The 27495-nt window shown below is 34.1% G+C and overlaps 1 protein-coding gene across 1 annotated transcript in view; it reads left to right on the top strand.

The window, feature by feature from the left end:
* Positions 1-27495, top strand: part of CPS1 (carbamoyl-phosphate synthase 1) — a 149288-nt gene that overhangs the window by 84171 nt on the left and 37622 nt on the right. Inside the window, exons 22-25 of the mRNA XM_044670734.1 lie at positions 18597-18738; positions 19999-20064; positions 21342-21405; positions 26877-27058. Of these exons, the coding sequence (XP_044526669.1) occupies positions 18597-18738; positions 19999-20064; positions 21342-21405; positions 26877-27058 (454 nt within the window). The remainder of the gene's footprint in view (positions 1-18596; positions 18739-19998; positions 20065-21341; positions 21406-26876; positions 27059-27495) is intronic.

Raw genomic sequence — 27495 nt, forward strand, 5'->3', positions numbered from 1 at the left:
TTGCATCTCCTCAGCTTTTAAAGAGTTGCTTTTGATTTGCAGCCAAGTGATATGAGGACTGTTATTAGAATGCATACACATTGTAATTTATATGCTTAATATAAAACATCCATTAATATCAGCCAGGCAAAAATCGAGAGAACATAGGTTTGCCAGAAATTGTAGCAGGACTGTCAAATGTGCATAAAATCCCCTTGATCTACATATCCAGTTAGTCAGGGTACCATCCAGCTCTTAGCAGAGCGCCTTCTACCTAGTAAGTCTTTAATAATTGCTCGTTAATTGATTATCTATTTCTAATCCACATCCACTAATATTCCATTCATATGTTCTGCCCACTTCATACAGACACTCACTTTCATGCATTGTTTCTTTTCTCATAGATATTTCTTTATATGACTGCAGAATAAAATATCTGAGACTATTTAGAACGTCTTTTTTAATTAAAAAAAGTTATCATGGTTACTTATCTCTTTTTCCTTTTGGCTCATTGGCAAATTCTCATCTGGTCTGGCAATAACAAAAACAAAACAAAATGTCTGGCCATTGGGTTGTGAGCAAGTGATGTTTTTCATGCTCTACTGTAGGTAAAATGAAAAAAATATGCAAAATATTTTCATCGATCATTGTCCTCTAAAATTGAAGTAGAACCTTGTTATAACTCAGCTTGGTAGAACATGGAATTGGATAAATGGCTACATTAATCATGCCCTCCCTTATCCCCCTTAGAACAATGAACTGGAGGCAAGTTCATAAACTGGGTTTTCACCCTGTGCCATGCCATACTAGCCTATACATACAAAAGGGTTCAACTATATTCGGGAAATTCAAGTCAAACTCTGGTGAATGAATTCCTCAATGAAGATGTTTCTGGGTTCTAGACAGGAAACCAAATGTGGAGAGAGCAAATTTAGATGCACTATTTACAGATCCTATTTCAATCCAGTTCAATTAAAAATAATTATTTAATATATACTATGTACATTCGATTCTATTTGTGTTAGAGAATAAGAGATATAAACTGCTAGATGGCACAGCTAGGCTGGACTTGTAGTCAGGAAGACCTGAGTTCAATTTTTCCTTCAGTCATGTACTAGACTGAACAATAACCTATTTGATTCTAGGGGTAATAAGACCTCACTGAGATTTACTGAACAAGAGCGTAAGATAAAACATACAGGCAAATAAATATAATATAGCATAGACTATGGAAAGTGCATAGTAAAATTACAAAGTGCTAGAAGCGATTCATGGAGGAGGGAGATTACCTCCAACAATTGTAGTAAACAAATTTGAAGTGGCCAATTCTAGTTTAAAAGGCCAATTTAATGCTTCGAGGAAAGAAACATCTAAACAACCCAGGGAAATCACATGAGTATTTAATAAAAGGGTAATTAGTTTACCCTCTTTGCTATAGCTATTTAAAACCTTCGGTTGTTTTTTTTTTTTTTAATTTTCTTACACTGAAGACTTTATTTTAGACTAAAAATCAGGCCCAGTTATTTTCCTGTAGAAGTTTAATTATGAAGCAATGTTTAGCTACATTTAGCAATCTCCATTCAAGTGAAAAGTTTCCAAGGAGGCCATAAGCCTCAGACTGAAGGAGAACACTGGGAATTACTCAAATGGAGAATTTGTCCCATCTCTTATCTATTATTGCTTGTATTTTGGAGGGTGTGCTGCTTTCCATTCAGTTTGGGCAATTTGTCTTGCATGTTCCATTTTAACACTTGTTCATTGTGAGCAATAGTGCCATTGTTGTGTATAAGGTGAGATAAGAGATCTTTAAAACAAAACAATTGTCCTTGAAATTAGGAGTAAAAACGCAGACTATTTCTTTTTTTTTTTAATGCTAGGACATTTTATAAAAACAAAAAGAATTAGAAGCATGTACCTGTTTTTCTTTGAGATTTTACATAGGTAAGAAATTTTAATTCTATGCAGTGAGCATTTATTAAGTCTGCCCACTTGCCAGGCATTTGGGATAGGTGTTTTGGATACGAAGGCAAAAAATAAACAGTCCCTGACCGTAAGGAATTTACATTCTACTGGAAGGAAACAATATGCATTCTGATCAGTAAATGCAAAAATATAGACAAGATAAAAACCAATAATCTCACTATCTGGGGGAGTTTTAAAAAGCCTTTTCTCAAAAATGGAATTTAAATGGAACCTGGAAGAGAGCTGGGGGTTTCAAGAGGCAAAAGTGAGAAGGAAGAACCTTGCAAGCATAGCAGATTAGGTACAATGAACAAAGGTACAACTGTACATAGCTCCTTTCTATGTTAACAAGCAATAATCATCAAAAATAGATGGATGTCCAGAATGCCACTGAGGCTGCCTTCTCTTCCATTCCAGTGTTTCCACTCTTTCCAAGTATCCCTTCCATTTGTACTCTCTGCTTGAAGTGGGATGGACCAAGTCTGTGGATAAGTTCTAAAAACACAAGCAGCACCCATCATTTAAAAATCATAGTTGAGCATGAAGTTGGTGGATTCTACATGGGCATTCAAATGCTAAATTGAGCTTAGTAAACAGAGGGCATTTTCTAGAGGCCACAAGTTCCTGTCAGATACAATAATATAAAAACCTTGGCTGGAGCACTCCCTTAGAATTAAAGTTCTCTGTTGCTTCTTATTTTTTCATGATTACTTATTTCAAGTACTGGGTCCTGTATTTGACTAAAGCTCTCTGGAAGAAATGTAATCACGTAAAAATGTAAATAAAAAAGTAAAGTAAAATTAAAATTAAATGATATCAAAACTGATGATGACATAAGAAATGGAAAGGATAAATCTAAATTATTCTTGGACATAACACGGTGCAGTACAGAGGTGCCAAACTTGTGGCTCAACAGTAAGCCAGAACTCCTGAGTTGTGGCACAACCGGATTAAACCATAATTGGGAAATGTTTAACAAAATAAAGACAAATCCAACAAAATACAACAAAGATAATGTTAATTTGTGATTTTTGAAGTCAATATGCACCACCAAGAATCTGTTTCTATTTGAGTTTGACTCCATTGTTGAATACACAGTGAGTTCAGCGTTCAGATTTGCAGTTCAGAGACACAAATTCAAATTTTGGTTCCAACAAATCGAGTGGCCACAGGGCCAGCCACCGTGCTAAATGCTAGGAATTTACTAAGAAAGGCAAAAAAAAAAAGTTTCTGCTCTTGAGGAATATTAACTCAATCTATGACCCTGGACAAATCACTTAGTCGTATAAGCCTCCGTTTCTTCAACTGTAAAATAGGGATAGTGTGAAGAGCATTAGATCTGGACTTGGATGTCCAAGTTGCCATCTAACTCTCTCATTTATTGACTGTGACTTTGAGCAGATCACTTGGTTTATTTAGGTTTCATCCTCTGGAACCTAAGGTGCTGCATGAGATGATTGTTTTTTAGTGCTAGAGCCCGAGAACCTCAGAGTACTGGTCCTATTGCCTCCCAGGAGTGCTCTGAAGGAGCTTTGCAACCCTTCCAGTGCCATAGAGAGATGGTCTTGTAGGACTGGAGGAAGCTGGTTTGTGACTTGAGAAAAAAACATTGGCTATGAATGGGATTTGGGGAGAAGCTGATATAGTTACAGTAGAACTTTCCATCATTACTTGGTTTGTTGTGACTCATCAAATTAGTGCTGATTAATAGTGGGAAGCCTTGAGTACACCATGGTCCCTCTGGGGAGCATATTGTAGATAACTGTCGATTGATGGTTTGACCCGGGATTTCTGGCAGGACCATTGTATAGCCATTGTGTGATCCTTAGATCATTTAACTGCTGAAGCTCACTTTCGATACCTGCAAAAGGTCCCTTTCTTGTTTCACTGGGGTAATGGGAGACTAAAAGGAATACATAAAATGCTATGCATAAATTAGATTTTTCCTTTGGTGAAAACAATGCTATAAATTATTATTTATTATAACTCTTTTCTTTTTTAAAATCTCTTGTCCCAAATTCTTTTATAGAATCATAGAACAGGAAAATATAGAGATCATCTTTCAAAGGGCTCATAATTATATATATGTACATATATTTGTGTGCGTGTGTGTGTATGTGTGTGTGTGACAAACTCCTTTGCCAATCTGGTGAAGCCTATAAACCCCATCTCAGAATAAGGATCTTAAATACATGAACTAAATAAGTTAAAAAGGATTACCAAAAACCCACAATTGTATTGCAATAATAGTTATCAAAATACTCTTTAATGGTCCATGGGATCCTAGGCTAAAAATCCTTGATTTAATGTAAACCCTTTATTTTACAGATAAGGAAATTGAGCCCTAGATGTGATAAGCAACATGTCCATGGCCACTCAGCTAATTTGTAGCAATTCCAGGATTATAACTAAGTTTCATTATACTTAGTTCAGTGCCCAAGTAAACACTTTTAAGGAATGCTCTAGAATGGAAATTTATGCAAACATCCATTTTTTCCTAATCTTTGAAACAGAAATATTATTCTTGACATTTCATTGCTTACATGAACTGATCAATGCAAAAATACATTTCTATCTGCAATTTATTTTGTATCCCAGATAAAAATGATTAATATTTTTTAGATGAGGTGATATATTTCCAAGTAAACAGTCAATTTTCAAGTAAAACCAAAAAAAATCCAACTTAAAAAAATGTCCAAGTAAACCAAGTAAAATTGTAATTAAAATTTTATTTAGTATTGATTTATTAGCTCAGGGAAAATCATAAAAACATTCATGTTTCTATATCACTGATTCCTTTTATTTTTTGTAATCGAAGTGCTTATATGAATTTAACAATAGTGATCATAATATGTCCTTAAGAGTGTGGCAGACTTCAGAATTGTAACATAAATAAAATAAGTAACATGCTATTTAGTAGATAGTAATTTCAGATAGCTTTTATTCATTAACCATAACATATGATTATAGGCAGTAGGACTAGAGAGTTGACTTCGGAAGGATGACTACCTGAGTTCAAGTCTTGTCTCTGGCACCGACTGACTAGTGATCTTGAGAAAGTCAGCTTTTTTTTTCTTTTTCTTTTTCTTTTTTTTTGAGGGTCATGGGTAGCTTCCTAAGACTCTCAGTTCCAAAGGAGATGAAAGTCTGAACTGGTTGATGGGGTTTCTCTATTACTGTAGGAAATTTTTGGGTAGGTATGAAGCTTTGCATATAAAGTATTACGTATATGTATATATATATATATATGTTTCCCTTAATATTTATTGATAATGAACAGCTATGCCTGTGTTGATACTTGTGTTTCCTAATGACTTGGTTTTTATTATTCGGTTGATGACTTTCCATTTATTCAACAAATAATATTTTAATTTATTTGACGTGAGTTACTGTGCCAGTTACTGTAGATGGTTTAAAAGATAAATAAAACAAGTTTCACCTCCAGGACCTTAGAAGCTGGGAAAATAGAGACCAAAACCTAGGCAAAAATAATGCCATAATATGAGAGAAAATATAGTTATGCATTCAGTATTCCATTCTTCTCCCACTGATCATTAGGTACATTGTAAAAATAACACAGGTGACAAATGATTCTATTTTTACAGATGGTAAAACTGAGTCACATAGAGGTTTAATGACGTACTTTCTTTATGTCTCCTAAGCCAGGGGAGAGCTGAGAGTATAGCCTGGGGCTTCCTCCTTCCGTTCTATTCTCTAACCATCATTTTTTTTGAGAAATGACTTTTAAACCAAGAAGCTGAATACTAGTTAATCCTCAGCTGTCAAGTCCTAAGCACTGTTTCCCTGCATGAGTTGTTGACCTCAGTAACAGCAAAAATACTCTATATACTATTTTTTAGTACTCTTGTGGGTAAAACACAAGGACTTGCCTGATTGAAAGTCCTTTAAATTTTCCTTTAAAAGAAGAACTTAACATTTACAAGGGAAGAGGAACATTTATTGTGACAACTATGTGTCACGAACTTTATAAATATTATCTCGTTTGATTCTTACAACAACCCTTTGAGATAGATGATATCATTATCCCCATTTTTTCTGTTGAAGAAATTGAAGCAGAGGTTAAATGACTTCCCAATGTCCTGGGGAAGTGCCTGAGACAGGATTTGAACTCAAGTCTTATTGATTTTAGACCCAGCACTATCAACTTGTCACTTTGATTACCCAAGATTTGGTTATTTTAATTCAATCAAGCATAAAATACTTTAATTTTAATAAATTAGATATTCTATTTATAGCTGTTAACACAAACAGGAGGTTGGGTGGGCAATATAATCCTAGCAATGTAGGAAGGGAACTTGGCTCCTAAATTATTTTTTTTCCATTGATTTAAGGATTCTGGAAATTCTTTTAGAATAAGAGAAGAATTTCCCTCCTGAAATTAAAAAAAAAAGACTTAAAAATAAAAAGATATAAATGAAATAGAAAAAATGTAATACATAAAGAATTCACACTACAGTATAAACAACTGCTACTGGCTTCCTTCCTGAGAGCAGGATTGTATAGAGTGAGGAAACAAAGACCATGAAGATATTAAAGGCTTTATGCTGAAGAGGAACACTGTGGAAGAGGGAGAGAAGTCTATATATGATACCCATAATACCAACTTTTATAATATTTTGGAGATTGAGTCAGTAGGTCTTGAAAACTGATTAATTGGGTAGGACAAATAAGAATGAAGAACCAAAGAGGACTCTGAGGGTTTGTGTTTTCCTTCCCAAAATAGTGTCAGTCATTAGAATTGCTTTTACTCTAGCTGCACATCAGTTCACACCCCTGGCCAGCAACAGAATTTTCAAGAAAGCTATCATGAGAGATATGGACAGACAAAAAAGCTAAATATAAACGTGACATGATAAAGTTGTTATACATTTATTCACTCACCGATAGGAATAGAGAGGGATCATTTTAAATGGTGTAGGGAAAACTAGGGAAAGGAAACTCCCTCTGCCAATACATCTTTTTTTTGGGAGAAAATTTAAATTTTATCAAATTTTCAGGGGAAAATGCTTCTAAAGGAGAATACTGGAACACATGTCACATTACCTTCCTCAGAAAATATTGCATTTCAATATTATGGTTGAATTTCTTATGATTGACCAAAAATATAGATAAAGAAACTGGAGCAAACAAAAGGACACTTATGCATTCCGTTTAGTCTTAGAAAGCTGTCTAGTCCAGAACACGAAGAAGTGAAGGGACTTGTTCAAAGTCATAGAGTCAACAGGAATCAGAGACAAGACAAACCCAGGCCAGCATTTTATCCACTATGTGACACTTTCTCTTTCGCTCAGCAATATTAATCAATTAATTCATTAACTAATTTATGAGGCACAGTGCTTGGGGCCCCTTATATACAGATTGACAGAATGGCATGCAGATTGTCATTCTTTCAGCAATAAACATCAAACATGACATGTCACCAAATATTCCATTCTAGTGGATGTTCTAAGCTCACTCAGAAATAGCTAAGTGTGTCTTCTGTGACCTACAACATATTATCTTCACCTTTTCTATTCAAAAACTAAGGACATTTAATCCTGACCAGGTTACATTCTGCAGAAAAATACCATGGACCAGTTATGCAGCTGGTTGGCCTCAGCTAAGCAATTTAATAAGATTCTGAGTAATGGCCTCTAGAAGTCAACAGAAAGTTATTTATTGAGAATTCCTTCTCTTGCTAATGTCCTTGGGACTACAAAAGGTATATTTTGAAAACAGCTTTGTAGGAACATGACTTGATTTAAAAACATGTGGTAGTGAAGCTTCAGAAAAGTATAAACCTGAAATTAAAGCTGATTTTTCTTTTGATATTCTGAAGCAGAAACAATGGAATGTAAAATATCAAAGAATACTAATTTAATCATAGTTTTATATTAAGGTGATATGAAGCATTCCATTTTACCTTCTGGATGATTTGATGTATTAGCTGACCAGGATTATTGGAAAAGATCTGAAGATTTAATTAAACAAGTAGATAAAAATACCTTTAAATTTTTTTCTGACATTATGATAGCATTAATCATTCGATCAATCAAAAAAGCATTAATTAAATACTTACTATTTGCTATACTGGAGATACAAATTCAAAGAAGGAAACAAGCTTACATTTACTAGATTGGGGAATTCCTCTACCAAAACATATCACTGGTCCTGAGACTTATCCAGGGTCACAGAAACAGTCTTTGTCAGATGTAGAGCTTGAATGCAGGTCTTCATGACTCATCTCTTAGGCTACACTGCTTCGTTTGGTATCTGCTTTAAATAAGAGAGAATCTCAGAAACTATTATCCCTAATATGCATTCCCACTATGTAAATTCTGAGCCGCAGCCCAGTATTTATTTATTGTTGTTCAGTCATTGTTCATTTGTTTTTCAGATAGGTCCAACTCTTGTGTGCCTCCATTTGGGGGTTTTCTTAGCAATGATACTGAAGTGGTTGGCCATTTCCTTCTTCAGCTAATTTTATAGATGAGGAAACTGAGGCAAACAGGGTTCAGTGATGATTTGCCCAGGGTGAAACAACTCATTAAGGGTCTCAGGTCAGATTTGAACTCAGGAAGATGAGTCTTCCTGTTGGCTCACTGCTCCTAGTATTTATTCCACAGAGGTTCTTCTTACCCTTTTTGGGTCATGTTGGCAATCTTCTGAAGTGGAAAGCACACTTATTCTGGAATGAGAAACTAAAGAAATTAGCAATAGCTACATTAGTACAAGGGCAACATTCTACAAAGCAGCCCACTTAACTTGGGGTCATCTACTCTTTAGTTTGATTTTCAGGCTAGCCAATGGATGCCAGTTCCTTTCTCAGTGGAAGCAATATATTGAGAGCTTTATAAAAAACAGACAATAGTTCTTTTGAGTCACTTTGTATTTCTTCATTTTCATTTTTGTATTCATAGTTTCCATTTGTGAGGAGATAAAATATAACCTAAGTTAATTTAATTCAGTCAGTCACTTGAGTGCCTACTATGTGCCAAGCACCTGGCTACAATAAATAAAAAATTGAAATTTTGAACTGTATAGAAGCACTGCTCATTTCAGTACTAAGTAAATTCACTCCAATTAAGACATGGCTATCTCAAACTAGTGTTGGAGTCAAAGGACTTAGCCTGGGAGATGTTTCTGATTTCTTTTTCTCCTTCAACCCAGAATTAGTGGAATGTGGATATTCTAAATGTCTAGATTCAGTAAAAAAACCACTTGTCATAGCTCAAATAAACATTTAGATTCTATGAGCAAGCTAAATTGATCAACCCAAGTGGCTTATATGATTCCATGTCCCTAACTGGGTAGTAACAAAATTCTGACACCATGCTTTTAAATATCTTGATGCTGCATCAATAGAACAAAATGATTGACTGCATGTTACACCATGCCCATGGCTGTTTTGCTGCTATGGAGACACAACCATAGAATCATCAAAAAGATAGAATAGTAGAAAGGGTGGTATTTACTACAGTCAACTAGTTTTCTATCTCCCGCCTTTCTGAATGTTGCTGCTGCTTTCGACAGCCATCTTTTGCATTTCTCTGGGGAAAAGAAGTAACAATCTGTCTCCTTTAAAGAAAACACAAGGAGACAAACAATTTTTACACTGAACTCATCATTGTAATTACAATTTATTCTAGGGCTCATGGAATGCCAGAAATAATCAGTGAATCTAATTCAAATCTCTGGGAATAAGCTGGTGAGGAGCTAGTAGGGCAGATTATCTATACCTATATATATATATATATATATATATATATATATATATATATATATATATAATTCAGTTCTCTTTTAAAAGCAAACAACATTACTAAACATCAGAACCTGGGTTTCCCTCAACTTCTGGCTTTGGGGGGGATTTTTAAAAAAAACAGAAAATAATCAAATTGTAAAACCATCCAATAATTGTAGGCCAAGTGGAGTGCTCATTTTCACATTAGAGCTGGTGCAATCTGGAGGGAAATTTGTTTAGTATTACTTGTGAGTTGGTGGATCAGATAAAAGCCAGTCAAGTGGAAGAGAGGACTGTGTGAAGTACACCAACTCCCTTGGTAATTGCAATGCTGCAGGCGTTTCTCAAGTCAGTTAATAGATTTCCCCAGCTCCTCTATGCCAGGTGAAAATTTCCTCATTAAGGGGAATTTATTCCATTTCCTTTTATCATTTATTATTGAAGAAGTGTGAGTGGATGAAGTTTCAAAGATGACAGGGTAGAATTTTAAACAACAACAACAAAATCTACGTTGGAAACTGAAGAGAGAAAGAGAGGAGAGGCTTGTATTGTTTATAAACTACAGAACTCACTAGAGATTGAGCTCTGTAGGAACTGAGCAACACTGTCTAACCATTAAATGATTATGGCAGAGTGTGTAAAAGTCTGATTGTCTGGTTTTAAAACATTTTTCCCTTCTAAAAATTCAAGCTGTCATTTTATGTTGGTATGTATTCAGAAAAAAAGAAGATTTTTGAGGCTAGAATCATAGCCATTTGGTCTTTTATCATTTTATTGTTTAAATTCAGCTATGGAATCATGAAAGTGTAAGCTTTGAAGATTTTGCCCTTGAACTATGAAGCAAGGAAAGCTGCTGGGGGGAAATCAAAGTAGGTATATTATCGATATGCAGCAACATTGGTGGTTATAGAATAGTGAAACATACATACACACACACACACATATACACACAGTGCCTGTGTGTCTATATGATTTTAAGAGTCAAGAGAAAGATCCTACAATAAAAATAATGATATCAAAAATAAGGTGAATATATTTAATGTGTATTGATATGACTTATGAGATTACTCTATGCAATTTACCATATTTCACCTTGAAAGAATATTCCTAAAATTTGCATTCTGAAATGAATGTAACACTATATGTTTTGCCTTCAAAGCACAATTCAGCTAAAGAATATTCATTTACAATTCAAGGCTTGTATTTCAGTTATTTTGTGCTTTGTATTGTTCTAAAACAAGCATTTAATTTAAGCTTGAAAACAAAAACAGAACAATAAATCCATGGTCCCTAAATCAACTTTTACCTAGCCTGCTTCATTTACTTATTTATTTATCTGCTCGCTCATTTATTTATTTGTTTATTTCCTCACTCATTTATTTATTTATTTATTTATTCGTTCATTCATCCATCCATCCATCCATTCATACATTCATTCATTTATTTATTTATTCAGTTGTTTATTTATTTATTCATCTATGTGTTCATTCATTCATCCATCCATTTATTTGTTTGTTTGTTTATGTGTATGTATGTATGTATATTTATTTATTTATTGGTTTGTTTTTTTGTTTATTTATATGTTTTAAAAATCAGATCCTCTTTAGAGCAAGCAAAGTAGATAGAGTCCCAATTCTGGCTGCTGAAAAAGATAAAAAGGCATTTGATTCTCCATATTGGTACATTAGTTTCACACCTGTGTAAGATTATTCATCCCATGTTTGACTATGAAGAGGCTTAACCTTATTTAAGTGACTGGCCCAAGGCTAATGAATCGTGTCTTCAGACTGTCTCTTCTTTTATTTTATTATAATGGGATACAAAATAAAATCTTATATCAGAACAAGCTGCAAATGAAGCCAATTTTCTTTCTCTGTCAGTAATGAAATGACAGCCAGCCCTCTGTTTTTCAGCAGTAGAAAAAAGAGAGTGAAATATAGAGCAAAACAATATACTCATTTTCTTGGGGTTAAGTCCCTTCACTCATACTTAGGCAACACTGAATTGGAATGGGGAAATCTGGCTTGGCTATGCCTTCACTAATTGTTGTCATGGGTCAGCATCAACATCTATTTTGAAAAACAGGGGAATGGACATCAATTGCTTTGCTTCAGTTCATGAAAGCTTGGAGGTTAAAAACATTGACTAATAGCAGAATATATATATACACACACATACATACATATATATATATATGAATGAAATGTTGAAAAATATGTTTCACCTGGAACCTGTGTTCATATTCACCTTAATGACAGAATATTTACTATGCCATCTAATGTAATAAATTAAATAATTGCATATTTTTGTGCCATTATAACTCATTCTATACTTAATGAAAACAACTATAATAGAAGAATTAAAATATGCATTGGGTTAGATTTAAACTAATAAAATAGAATTTATTAAGCACTTACTAAGTGTCTGACATTGTGGTTAAAGCTGAGGAGTCAAAGATAAAAGCAAAAGTACTCCTGCCCTCAAGGAGCTTACATGTGTATGAAAGGAGACTACAAAATAGAAAAGTTCCAGTTTCTGAAATGCCAAACAGAAGAGGTAATAACTGATTCAAATGGTAATTGGGAACCCCTGGAATGTCACTGAGTAGGAACAGGGCAGGATCAGAACTACCCATGAAGAAATTTACTTTTGCATCTATGGAAAGGATAGGTGGGGAGTGAGGAGGAGAAGGGAGAGAGACTCAAAGAAAGGAGACTAACCAGAAGCCTATAATTATTTCTCTAATGTGAAGCAGCCAACACTCAAATCCTCCTATCTCTACAAAAAAAAGAGTTGCATTTGCAATTTGGCATTATATTTTTGGATTGTAATTTTGCTTTTTTCCTTTGGGGTTGTATTTTGCTATTAAAATTCCATAGCAAACATGTTTTTGTATTTTTTTCCATTTACATTGTTATAGTCACTGTATATATTATTTTTGTGGTTCTGTTTCCTTTACTTTTTATCAGTTCATATATATCTAGTTATGTTTTCCTGTATTCCTATATTCATAATTTATTAAGTACAGTAATATTCAATTGAATCTATGAGCCATAATTTGTTAATAATTCCACAGTTTATAGGCATCTATTACGTTTTTATTTCTTTGCTACTATAAAAAGTGAGGTGGTAGGATCAATCAACTGCAAGTTACAATTTTTTTTAAACCCTTAACTTCTGTTTACTAGCATATAGGTGGAAGAGTGGTAAGGGTGAGCAATGGGGGTCAAGTGACTTGCCCAGGGTCACACAGCTGGGAAGTGTCTGAGGCCAGATTTGAACCTAGGACCTCCGGTCTCTAGGCCTGACTCTCAATCCACTGAGCTACCCCACTACCCCTGCAAGTTACAATTTGAGGAACCTTCTGGGTAAAAATAAAGCCTTCCCTATCAGCACCTAACATGTCAGAATTTATAATTAATTCCTTTATTATAAACATTATTTTCTTCCAAAAGTATCCTTTTATTTTGTGTTATCCCTGGGAGCACTAAAGTGTCAACAACAACAATAAAAAAAACCTTTTTTCAGATCATCTTTCTGACTGATGAGAAAAGGGGGAGGGGGTTGGACAATAGAACACTGGGGGTATGTTGGGATTGTGGAGTTAACATCTCTAATTTGGGGAAAACAGAGAAAGGAATGTGACTTGGATATATGGTGGCATTGTTGAGCCCAAAGTTTTATTAGGGCAGGGCTTCTTAACCTTTTAATGTGACAAGTTCCCCTTTGGCAGTTTTGTGAAGTCAACAGGTTTCCTAGGATCTTGTTTTAAAATACATAAAATAAAAAAATTTCAGATTAAAAAGGAAATCAATTTTGCTGAAATAGTTATCAAATATATTTATGTGTTAATATTAAACTCATGTTAAAATATATTTTCACATCTTATCAGTTACATAAAATCAAATTATATAATTTTAATACAAATATTTCAATATAAATTATAATTTATAGTCATAAAGTTTATTTTAAATGAATATTTTATTAAGGTTTATTAAATGTATAAATTTATTAATTTATAAAATTAAATATAAATATCAATTATATAAAATTAAATGTGTGTGTTTAAAACCAAACTCATAGACCCCCACCCAAGTTAAGAACTCTTAATTTAGGGTTATCTCTGACCTTCTCCCATTCCTACCTTTTTTGTTTTTTATATGTATATGGTGAGAAGTTAAGTTTGAAAGAAATTAATATCTTTGCTAAAAGCATATATAGTACTTCCATTTTTTCTTTGTCTAATGGGTTGGGGAGCAATAAAAAAGAAGAACTGTTAAAGAAGAAAGTAAAATAGTATTGGCGATATGAGAAGGAAAAGTACTTCTTTTAATTCAATTACAATTTCAATGTTTTTTTAAGCCATAACTGATATATAAGAATAACCCTAACTAGGTTGCTTTGCAATAATATTTGATATATCACAAACAAATTCCACTATGTCATAATAAAATGTTTCAATAATCATGGATGATGGGCCTCTAAAGATGCAAATTCTCCCAACCCATTATTTGGTGGAGAATAGGACATATGGGACTCCTTAACCCTTAGGCTATTTCAACTTTCTCCTCTGTTATGTGTGACCCTGCTGTCTCCTGTGAGATTTTCCATCTTCTCTTAATGTCTCTAAGGAAGCTGCTGGGGTACTACCATGGAAATATGCAGACTAGCATCCTCTTGTCCCTGTAATTTTTATAGGATCTGGAAGAGACATTAGAAAACATCTAACTACTCAATTGCAGTTGGGGAAACTAAGGTCCAGAAATGTTAGGTGGCTTTGCAGAATTTTGTGTTTGGAAGGGATCTCAGGGGTCACATAATCACTATGTACCTGGGCAAAAATTTCTGCTACACCATCTCCAGCAATTGAATCTACCACTGAAGACTTCTTGTAAAGGGCAGTCATTACTCACCAAGGTAGCCCCAACTACTTTTGTATTACTTAAACATTTAGGAAGCTCCTTTTCATCCTCTTCACACCTACTTGTCTTCAACTTCTATTCAGTGCTCTTCTGTCCTTGGGGCCAAGAAGATCATCGATTATTCTTCATGATTGCCCATCAGTTACTTAAAGACAATCATCATATCCTCCATAGATCTTGTCTTCATCAAGCTAAACATTTCTAGTTTTTGTCTAATGTTACATAATAAGTCACAGAGCATAAATTTGAACCCAAAATCTACTCTAAATCCAATGTGTGTTTCAATGATGTTACTGCATTTTATATTGCTTTAACATGATGAATTATTGATGTTATATGGAGTAAGCACATCATCCTGGGAGAAAATAAACTTCCAAACAAGTAGGAAAAGGCCTTTCAAAAGAAAAGAGCCAGTGGAAAGAAGGAACCAAAATAGATATGGGAAATTGGGTTTCCACTTTTAGAGTTGAAGAAATGCCCATCTAGTCCTTTTCTGAATTTTTCTCCTTTCAGGGTTTATGATTCCTCATTTTTTAAGTCACAAGCTATGTTTTAGTATATGGCATCTTTCTACAGTGAATCAGAAGTATAACATAGCATTATTAGCAGATGGTAGTTTACTGGCACAGCTAATCTGTGTCTGAGAGTACATTTGAGGGAAAAAAAGCAAATGTATCTTTCCTTCAAACATTTAAATTTAATGGGACTTTTGAGGCACTCAGAAAAACCCAAACTTCAATGTATTTATTAAAAAGAACACCTTTCAAAACCTACAGTTAGGAATAATATTTTGTTAAGTATTTCTGTTTTCTAGATTCAATGTTTGGTTGCACATGAAAAAACTGATTTATTGAAAAGACAAACCTGGGCAGTGAAGGTAGAAACAGAAGTACTCAGAGAGTTTTCCTTTTTATTTCTTTCGCTAAATTAAAAGTAAGTAGAAGCCATGGGGCATCAAGAGCCTTAATAATTTTGGCCCAACCCTACCAAGCCAAATCTTTGATTTGTAATTACTCTAAGCTTGGATGAAAGCCCAATTACAAGTTGACTAGAGAAAATTTACACTTAAAGCAGGGAGAGAGGAAGTGATTCCTTATTTGTTTGTCTTCTTAACAAGCTTCTACTTTATAAACTTTAATTCAAATTCCTTTTGTCCTCAAAACAGTGGTAGTGAGATCCAATTATTATGGATTCACAAAGTCAAGTGACAAGTTGAGGTTATAACACATTCCAGCCCCCTCCCAATCCAACATGCAAGGTTTAGTAACAATAGTAGCTGGTCTTGGTATCAAAAGTCTTCACCTTGTACTAACAACAATAATAATGATTGTTATTTATGTCTTAGGTTTTAGAGAAAGAAATAAAAAATCATACAACCCTTTCCCTCCTATAGCTTATATTCTATTTTAAGGATATTTTTATATATTTTTCTTGACTTAAATACCTTAAAGTAAGCATTTCTATACATATAGTAGAGCACAAAAGAAGACTGTATATGAAACCATGAATTGCTACTTCATATCGATGCTTTTTAAAAAAATGTACTATATTTTAAATATTAAGTACTAATACTAAATTCCTCACAGTTTCACATTACTTCCAAAACTCTTGTCTGCGGCTTCTTCTGAACTTATATGTTTCAATGACCTTTTATTGGCATTATAATTGCTAACCACCCTTACTTATCTCATGCTCCTACCACTCTTCACCATAAAATTGAGCCCTTGTTATAAATAAGAATGGCCATGCAAAATGAATTTATGAAGCCATAAGTCCAAAAGAGCATGTCTTTTTTCTGCATCTTAGTTCTATTACTATGTTGCAGGTTACTCCTTAAAATTCCTTCTTTTTTGTAACTGTATGACCCTCCAAAATACAAATCTTTGCATATGTCCTTACCATCCCTTATATATAGCTTATTTTTCTGGCCTTTAAACTTTTAGTCATATTTCTTTATTTCTGTTTTTGAAAGCTTTCACACTTTTCCCTAGCCATCAAAACCCTAATGTTAATTGACAGCTAATTTAAAATCCCAATTCGTACATTAATTTTTAGCAATTCTAGTCTACACTCTATTTTTTTCTAACTTTTTTGCAACACATTCTCTAGTTACTTATGGAATAATATTCTTTAAAAAGTGACTTATTTTCCACTTTCTCTTTGAAACTTTACCTGATCTCCCTGCTTAAAAATGATTTTGTCCATTAGACATCACATTTTGTATTATTATTTATCTATATTTTTGTCTTGTCTCCTACTTAGCCAAATGGCTTTATGAACATAGGGACCATCTCTTATCTAAAATTTATCAGGACCTAATTTAGTGCTTTCCATATAGATAAAATAAAAAATATAAAAGGGTGGTAAGTATATAGTAAATCCTAACTATATATTTATTGAGTTAATGGTCACTTTGTTATTCAGCAAATTGATAGGAAAAGGTCAAGGGGAAAAGGTACAGAATTCTTGAGAATAATAAGCATTCAAAGTAGTACTTGAAAGAAGACATTATATTCTCTGAGGTGATACAATATTGATCAGAGAAATAGCAGGAAATTTAGAGTATGGTAGCATAATAGAAACCAAATTGACAGTGAAGGGTTATAACTATACAAATAAAATCAGTGTTCACACTAATAAAATTTGTAAAATCATAATCTCCATCTTACCTCCAAATTCAAGACATGAATGAATTAAAGATCAGAGAAGAGGATAGACTTTGCTCATTTAAACTTAAGCTCACAGAATTATGATGATAAATGGAAAGAACACTAGATTTGAAAGCAAAGGATCCAGATTTAAATGTTGGTTCTCAGACTACCTCTAAGATCTTCGTTAAATCACTTAGATTCTCTTGACCTCAGTTTTTTCATCCAAGTGTACATTAAATGTTTTCTAAGGTACCTTCAAATTCTAAATCCTGTGATTCTATTTATTTTTTAAAAGCAGACTTCGAGGGAGTATCTACTTTTTGTTATATTAAATTTAGTCTTGAATGTTTTGGAAATTCACTCCATAAATAAAATTTTGGATTTTTTTGTTATATAACAAAACTCATAAAAATAAAATTAATAATTGGATAGACTAATGAAGAAGGATAAATCAAAGACGCTTCTATTATTCCTTCTCTGGGGAGCTCATAGAAAAGTAATAATTGGGAAACAGTTGGTTTCCTGAAGAATGAAAAAGAATGGGTTCAAATTTTGATGTAATCAATCTAAGGCAATAGTGGGATTTCTAAGTCAAGGCAAATTTTGGGTAGTTAAAATATGAAATTTGAGCAATAAGTAAGAAGGCAAGGCCAATTATCAATATAATAGTGATAGCTGAAAATCTGTAAGTGGATGAGACTAGTGGAGGTACAGGTGTAGGGAAAAATGAGCAGAGATCTGAGCCTCTTGGGGAAGAATCAGCAAAAGAAGGGAGAACTAGCAAAGAATAAACAAAGTAGAAGTTAGAGAAGTAGGAAAATCAGAAAAATTCAGTGTTGTAGAATTCAAAGCAAATAAGAGCTTTAAGAAGTAGAATGTAAGTTCCCTGAGGACAAAGCCTAAGTTTCTTCTTGTCTTTGTATCTCCATTACTGAGCATGGTGTGTGCAATACAGTTCAGCATAGTAATGCTAAACTGATAAATGTTTGTTGAAATGAATTAAAATAAGAGGGTCTCATTAATGAAATTAAATGCTGACAAAAGGAAGGAGATGATTTTTAAGGGGTCAAGGCAAATAGATTCAATTGAGTAATGAGGCTTTAAAGCAAGTTTTCAGAAGGTGAGGAGGGAAGTGAAAGTAACAGATAAAATCCCCTGCCTTGGGAATGAAAGAAAGGTGAGAGATTAAACAGTACCTCACAAGGAAGCAAAGTCTATCAGAGGCTATTTAATATATTAGACTCTGGAACATAAGAAAGGAAAAGGGGAATTTGGAAAACTCACATTGTACATTATTCTTGGTCACATTTTGAGCTTTTCTTTTGCATCAAATTTTAGTGACTCCATTCCAGAGGAAACTCTGAAAAAGGCAAAGGAGATAGGATTCTCAGATAAACAAATTTCCAAATGCCTTGGATTGACCGAAGCCCAGACCCGGGAGCTGAGGGTAAAGAAAAACATACATCCTTGGGTTAAACAGGTAAAGAACATTATCTTCTTTGACTTTCTTCTGGTAGGATGTAAGCATCTGTTTAAAAGAGGTCTAGTCAACATTTTAAGTGGGTACTCAGGAAATGACCCAACTCAAAACCTGAAAATACTTAACATCTTAGTCTCCCATAGGCATCAGTCTTGTTCTGCAAAATTTGATTTCATAATACTTTTAAAGAGGGTAGTGGCAAAAGCGGCCATTTCCTTCAGCCAGAAAAAAACAAACAAAAAATTAAAATACTCTTTTTTTTCTGTCTGATCTGTATTTATATGCCATATCTTTGATGCAATAAAGGGGGCCTGAAAAACCCTGACGTTGTGACTGACCTGCAGTGTTAAGCCCCTGGAAAAAATAGCTAACTCACTTGATAGTAACTTTTTACAGGGCAATACTTTATTTTAAGTATCCCGTCATTATGGGTTCATTTAGTATTCATTGTGATAGGGCTGAGCATAATGAGTTCATCTGGTATTCATGATGATCACACAAGAACTTTCATAGGTATGTCATTGTAATTTTTGCCATTAGTTTAAGGGCTACCTTGGCTAAAGTGCTACCAGCTGGTTTTTGTCCTTAAAAATCATTGACTGTTCCATTGTGGGCTCAGGGGGCCTATATATACCCTTAGGCCCCAGGCCAGCTGCTGAATATTTTTCACTCAGCATTTATTATCTTTCTTCCTCTTTACTTGGCTCTTACAAACTTGGTAAGTTCTGTCTTCTATTCTTTTCTACATGAAACTCTGTGCCTGTTTCTCGGGCAATGAATTTATCTGTCCTTCCTGAATGTGTTCCTTGAGATGAACTCTTTCCTCCCATGCTGTTTTGTGTCTTGACTTTTGGTGCTTTAATATTTAATGACTACCTACAGGTATGCAACAAGGCTCCAATATTCAAAGCAAGATACCTTTATACATGGATGCTTTTGATTAGAGCACTAGCTATAAGGTTTATGCACAATTGTAGTAATTTCCCAATAGCCATGAATGTGTGTGTGCAATTATTTATGTGTGAAAGTATTTGTATTCTCAGGGGATTTATAGATCAGCCAGTATTCTATAATTGGAAGAATTATCAATAATTTTCGCTGTCACCCTCTAATAGAAAGCATTTGAGCCTCAGTTGCCATTTGGTATTTTATAATAAATAGCAAAGAAAAATAAAGGAATATGAATGGAAAAAAATAAATATTTTTAGAGTGAGGATATATTTATCCAATGTATTAATTGCCTTCATTTCTTTCTTATAGATTGACACACTGGCTGCAGAGTATCCATCAGTGACAAACTACCTCTATGTTACTTACAATGGTCAGGTAAGAGCTACTTGCATTGCTGTGCTAATAAGGTTATACCTGACCTGGTATGTTGGGCTCTAGTTTCCAATTTTCCTTTCCTTTCCTTTCCTTTCCTTTCCTTTCCTTTCCTTTCCTTTCCTTTCCTTTCCTTCCCTTCCCTTCCCTTCCCTTCCCTTCCCTTCCCTTCCCTTCCTTCCCTTTCTTTACTTTTTCTTTTTTTTCTATGTAACCTTAGTCACTTCATCTCCCTGAGCCTTTGGTTTACTCATCTGTAATGATGTACACGAGTAAATTAGAAGAAAATGACATTCATGTTTCCTTACATCTCTAAATCCTGTGAACTAATGCCTCCCCATTTGTTCATGCTTTTTTATTATATTCTGATTCTGATAGGAAGAATGGTAACATATTAGTTAAATATGATCATGCTTTTTTAAAATTTTGACCTTTGCCTTTGAAAGCTGAATCCAAGCTTATGAAATATCTTAATAGTAGATACAAAACAACAAGTGAGACTATTTGGGCAAAAATAATTTAAAATTGCATTAACACATTTCTACTGAGTTTCTCAGGCTTTCTGATTTGCTAAAACAACAACCTAAATGAGGTCCAATACTATGGACACGAGCAAAGCTGTTCAAATATTGATTACATTGTGGTTTCTAGAAACAGAAGAGATTGAACACAAAAAGTCAGTAAGAAAGTAGACAGAGGGCTAGACTTGATGCTATATATAGCCTGCCCTAATCTGTCTCTCCAGTCTCACCCCTTCTGTGATCTAGCCAAACTGCTCTTCTCTCTTCTCAAACACAGCACTCCATATCCCCTTTAGTCTTAACCCATTCTTGGATACACTTATTCTTCACTTCCATTGAATAAAATCTCTCTCCTTCTTCAAGAGTCATTTGAAGACCATACTCTACATGTATACTTTTTCTTATTCCATCAACTCAAAGTGCCTTAACTTCTCAACTACATTGTATTTACTTCTTGTATTTGTTCTATATGTTCTTTTATTTGGGCTCATTGTCCTCCCTATTACAGAGTAGGCACCCTGTGAGTAGGAACTGTTTCATTCTTTGTACCATAAGTAGGGCCTATCATTTAGAAGGTGATTAATAAAGGTTTGTTAATTGGAGTCTAATTTAGGGGAAAAAAAGTTAATCACTAATGTGGCTGTTTTTCAGAATCTAAAATTTATTTTTTATTGAATGAATTCAAATTGATGTGTTTATAAAAATACCCAATGAATACTGAGATAGCTGCTGATTATGATTTTTTTTCTTCTTCCTTAGGAACATGATGTAAAGTTTGATGATCATGGAATGATGGTGCTAGGCTGTGGACCATATCACATAGGTAAAGTTTATATTTTCCATCATTATAATTAAAATGTGATAATATGATATAGAGCTGATTTAGAAAGTGGGCATCATTCAAGGGTTTGGACAATATATTAATTAGACTTTCTCTAACAGTGTCCTTTGATCAAAATCTAAGAGTATGTCGGCTTTTTTACAGACAATTTGAAAAACAAAAGTGCAAACTATTCCTTACTCTAGCACAACGACTTCATTTTTATTCTCAAAGTAAAAGGGCCTACATAATGATTTTTTGTTAAAATTTTGTATCAATTAACAAAAAGTAAATTTTTTGAGTAGTAGTAATTATATATTTTTTCTCTATAGGACAAAAACAAACCCCTTTTCAAAGTGAATCGGTATCTATAGCTGGTATTTTTATAGGATCTCCAGATTTACAAAATGCTTTAAATATATTCTCTCATTTGATCCTCACAACAGTTTTGTGAGGTAGATGCTATTAATATTCCCATTTCACAGATGAGGAAATGGAACTGAGAATGGTGAAGTGCCTTATCCAGGGTTGCATTGCTATTAAGTATCTGAGGCAGAATTGGAAATCAGGTTCTTAATTCCAAATCCAATGTCTTATCTTATACTACCGAGCAGCCCACAAGAAGATTGATATTTAAATGAGAAAGAGTAATATTAATTCAACAAGTATCTATTAAATATTTGTATTATGTATTATAAAGCACGATGCCAGGTGGTAAGTTGTAAAAATATTTATATTAATTATTTTAACCTCTCCTTTTTGTTCAAAAGATATTTAATCCTATCTGTGATCATGTATTGAACCTGATTTAAAGCTCTTTACAATCTTGCCTCGACTCGTCTTTCTAGTACTTGGCGATCCAGCCACACTGGTCTCTTTGTTGCTCACGCATGCCACAGCCATCATTTGTGCCTGGAATACGCTTGCTCTTCACCTCTGCCTCATTTCTTTAAGACGCTGTGTTATTAGAAATCTTGTCTCTTTGAACTAAATTAAGGTTTTAGAGTTTAATAATTTCAAGGTTAAGAGCCAGAGCCCGATAAGATCGCAAGAGCAGAGATCGCGAGAGGTGGAAATCCCCAGAATGTATACACCTGCCTACATCAGTAAATAACGACAGGAGGAGAGTGGGATGCTGGGTAATGTAGTTCAAAGAGACAAGCTTTCTGATTACACAACACCATCTTAAACTCAAGCGCCATCTTTAACATTCAACCTTTCATCAAGCTCCAAACCATCTCGGAGTTCACTCTTTTGAATTTATTTGTGTTCTCTTGATTTATTCTGAATACACTTACAAATGCGCTTGCCTCCGCCGGTACCGCTCTTATGCCTTGGAACCGGAATGCAGTATTGACTCTTAAGAGAGAAGGCAAAGGTTTTAAAATATTTAAAAAAATTAATTAATTTGATGGAAGAAACAAATGGAACCATCTACTAAGTGTACAGAGGTTGTCTGCTCTGTATAAGCAGGAGAACCTATCCTGATGAAAACAAGGCTGTTTTTTAAAAATCAATTTATTAATTAAGACTATTTTCCCAGGGTTACATGATTCACGTTCTTACCCTCCCCTCTTCCCTCCTGCCTTCTGGAGCTGATGAGCAATCCCACTGGGTTATACATGTATCACTGTTCAAAACCAATATCCATATTGTTAATATTTGCAATAGAGTGATCATTTGAAGCCCAAATCCCCAATCATATATCCACCGAACCATGTGATCAATCATATATTTTTCTTCTGTGGAAAATAAATTTTTTTTAAGTATTGAAGAAATTATTTTCAAAAGGGGAATATGATGAATTTAGAACATTGAATATCCTTTAGGAAATTCATACATGTACCATACATGTCACATGTATGCACCACTTCAGAAAAAATATAGTTATGGAATTTAAAGGGAAAGGGGAATGGGTGATTGAGCAAAGGAGAGGAGAATATACTGTATCTCTACCAATTCATCCTGAAGATGCCCACCAGATTGTAGTTGTTGGTTCTGAGGAAGCAATTGTACCCAACTCTCTGCTCTTTGCCTATGAATGGCAATTCTGTCAACCCCTTCAAATGTTTGCCACAGACATTCATTAAAGAGACAGATGCAGTCAAGCAGTTCCGGAGATATAAATGACTGTTTTGTGAAGTCAAGGGATTTTTTAAAGAGAAAAATAATACTGTCCCTAAATCAATTATTCATTCAACAAACATTTGTCAGCTATATCGGACTCTGTGCTGTCATGTTGCATGTTGTTTCATTTTAATTTTCCACTTGTGCTAAGCATTTATACTTAAAATTATAAATTGATAGTGAAAACATTATACACCAAGGCTGACAATCACATGGTCATTTCTCTTAATCCTGTATACATTTTAATAATCATTACAGTGTATCATAAATTTGATTTGCTGATTATATTGAAGCACTTAAAAAATTTGGATCAATTTGATTTTTTCTTAAAACTTGGACTTTAAGTTCAACACTAGTGATTATCTTTTAGCAGAAAGTATCTTCTTATTAAATTGATGAAATATGCAAATATAAAGCACTATTTTATTGAGAATTGTGGAATAAATATCAACATTTTGAGGGTACTGGAGTTCTTACATTTACTAAGGTTTGCAACATTGAACTTTTTACCCTATTTGCACATTCTATATCCATGTCCAATTATTTGCCAATTCTAGTTGATTCTATTTTCTTTACATCATACTCTTGTCCTTTTCTCTCCATTCATGTGTCTACCACCCTAGTTCCAACCCTTATCACTTTCCATGAAGTTGTAGTACCTTTCCCATTGGTCCTGTCTCTGCCTTTATAGTTCCTCCCTCTTCTGCTAACCTTCTGTAATAAGCTTTCAAAATTAAAGGTCTTATGGGTTTTTGATGAATATTATTCAATGATTCCTTGATGTCTCTAGCAAATACCTACAACTACAATAATTGCAGTTTATTTAACACTTTAAATTTTTGACATTTTTATAATTATTATCACAATTGAGTTTCACAGAAACATACAAGCCAGGTGCTGCAGGTATTATCTGCATTTTTCAGATTAGGATATTGAGGCATCTTGGAATAAGATATTAAGCATCTTGCTCATGGTCATACAATTAGTAAATGTCAGAGGCAGGATTCTTCCTCTCTCTATTGAAATGACCTTGGGGCTCTTATTTAATTTTTATTTCTTAGTGCCTACCATTTCACCTGGCAGATGATTAATTTAAATTAGAAAGTCACAGAAATTATTGAAGAATTGAAATGATACAATTATGAAATTTTAGAGATAGGAGGAATCTTACTGTTTATCTAAACCAGATATTCTTAACCTCAGGTATGTGAACTTAAGACTTTTTGTTTTTCATATGTTGATAATTATTTTCATTATAATTGGTTTCCTTTGAAATCCTATTTTTTTATTTTATGTATTTAAAAACATTTTTTTTTCTAGGAAAAGGTTCATAAGCTTTACCAGGCTGACAAAGGAGTCCATGATATACAAAAAAGATTAAGAACTCCTGTCCTAAACTGATATCTTCCACCCCACCTTCCAAAACTATATCTTATTCATGCTGATGAGCAAAGAAACCCAGAGTGGTTTCCCTAGATCACACTTACATTAAGAGTGGCTCCACTAGCTCTAGTCACTTGACACAGCAGATTTAATTTTGTCATGTAGATTTATGTATTACAGAATGATATTTGAATGTTGCCATGTAGCCCAATCTATAAACAAAAAGAATCTCTCCTAAAATACCTAAGTGATTGTTCAACCTCCTTTGGAGATTCTCAGTTTTAACTTCTAAGGGAATTCGGGGTTTCATTTTTTGTTGTTATTGTTGTTGTAGATTGGGTCTTTTCTCTCCTGGTCTGAAAGTACAGTGGTTATTCAAAATCTGATCCCAATGGAGGTTTTAACCAGTTATGCTTTTCTCATCTAGGTCAATTTTTCCTACTCTCTCCCCCTGGTGCAGCCTTGCCCTCTGCTCATCTAGGATCACCATATTATCTTTGACTTAGTTTGGACACACCAGATTAGCTTTAGCCCTATCTGAAATCAAATAATCCATTTACCCTCAGCTTCTTCCAGAATCAGGGATTATTCTGCTTGTATCATCATTCCCTGAGCGGTTCCTTATGGTCATCTTCCACTTGCTTTGGATACTTCAAAAAATTTCCTATTATATCAATCAACAAACATTTATTAAGCTCCCACTATATGCCAGGCACTAGGGTATGTTCTGGAGATGCAAACACATTAATGAAATAGTTTTTCTCCTGGAGAAACATACATTTGATTGTAGAAGTCCTCAGTTCAATACTTTCAAAGAATCTTTGATCTCATCAGTCTGGTTACTTTCACTTATGTGAAGTGCAAACCCCTCTTCTTCTAAAGGAAATGTTTTCACAAGTTGCTATGGTCAAAAAGAATTCTTTTGGACTTTTTCTTATGTCCAACTCTGATGATTCAATTCCAACTTAAACTGACTCAGATAACAGACATGAAGCAAAATTTCAGACTAATACTTAAAGGCATATATCTCTGTCTCTTGTTGTTTAGTCATGTGTGACACCATATGAGTTTTACTTGGCAAAAATGCTGAAGTGATTTGCCATTTTATTGTCTAGATCATTTTATAGATAAATAAACTGAAGTAGAGTTAAGTGACTTACCCTTGGTTACATAGCTAGTAAGTGTCTGAGGACAGATTTGAATTTAAGGAAATGACTCCACATCTGGCACTATCTATTGTACCACTTCGCTGCCCACTCTATCATTGATATCTCTTTCTGCATCTCTGTAGAAAGATGTTTATATATATACAAACATACACACACATACATATACATCTATGTTTTTCCTTATAATTAGCATCCTTCAGTGCCACAAGTATTCATAATTTTCTTGGTAAGGATGCTCCTTCGTTGATGCCAATCCTAGCCTCTCCATAGCTTAGGACTCTGAGAATTGCAGGGACCAAAAAACTTGATCATCTTGTAGTCAAGATTAGGATGAGTGTTTCCAAATTTAGTGAGGCTGTTTCTCAGGCACACTCATCTCTTTCCAGGGCATTTCTGAAGTCATAGAACATTCTGTGCTTCTTTTCTCATAAGCAATGTGATGATGTGGGTCCAGGTGATCTCAAAGAGCCTTCTTAGCTCTAAACGATATAATCATCTTCGTATAGTTTTAGCAATTCTTGTAAATTTGATAGCTCCCAACTTTAGACAAAACTTGTCATCATAGCATTTGAAGACACTGTTTCACTGTGATGAGACATGCATTGGGACTTCAGGGTATTATATCACACAGAATATATTCTTGAGCAGCTCACTTTTGTGTGCCTCAAATTTTCATCGTAAAGACAAGTAGATTTCTCAACTTGGAATGAAAAATCATGTTTTTTCACTTTGCTGTTATTTTTCATTTCTCTTTCTGTCCCCTCACTTTTGCCAATCTCTTTGTCTTTTTTGTAGGGAGCAGTGTGGAATTTGATTGGTGTGCTGTCTCAAGTATCCGTACGTTGCGTCAACTTGGCAAGAAGACAGTGGTGGTGAATTGCAACCCTGAGACAGTGAGCACAGACTTTGATGAATGTGACAAACTCTACTTTGAAGAACTTTCTCTGGAAAGGATCCTAGACATCTATCAACAAGAGGTAAAAAAAAAAAGGAGAGATGTAAATTTCTCTCTGTCAATCTCTTTCTCTCTATTTAAGAGGTTATTTTTAGTATATTTATTATATATTTATTATATATACATATGTACACATTGTATCCTAACAAATAACCTCTTAAAAGAATAACTTTGAACATCATCTAGCCCCAATTAATATCATAAAAGCAATGGAAAATTCATTCCATCATCAGATTTTCTAGAGCCAGGATTCTTAACCCCCAAGAGGTCCCTGGATAAATTTTACAACTGTAAGCTTGTATGGGAAGAAAATTACATTTTTATTTCAACATAATTGATTTCCTTTGTAATCCTATTTATTTTGTTGTGTGATTTAAAACCATTATTCTGGGAATGAATCCATAGGCTTCACCAGACTGCCAGAAAAGGGATCCATAACACACAAGAAAAGGTTAAGAA

This window comes from Gracilinanus agilis, chromosome 3 (assembly GCF_016433145.1).
Source record: "Gracilinanus agilis isolate LMUSP501 chromosome 3, AgileGrace, whole genome shotgun sequence".
Taxonomy (NCBI): domain Eukaryota; kingdom Metazoa; phylum Chordata; class Mammalia; order Didelphimorphia; family Didelphidae; genus Gracilinanus; species Gracilinanus agilis.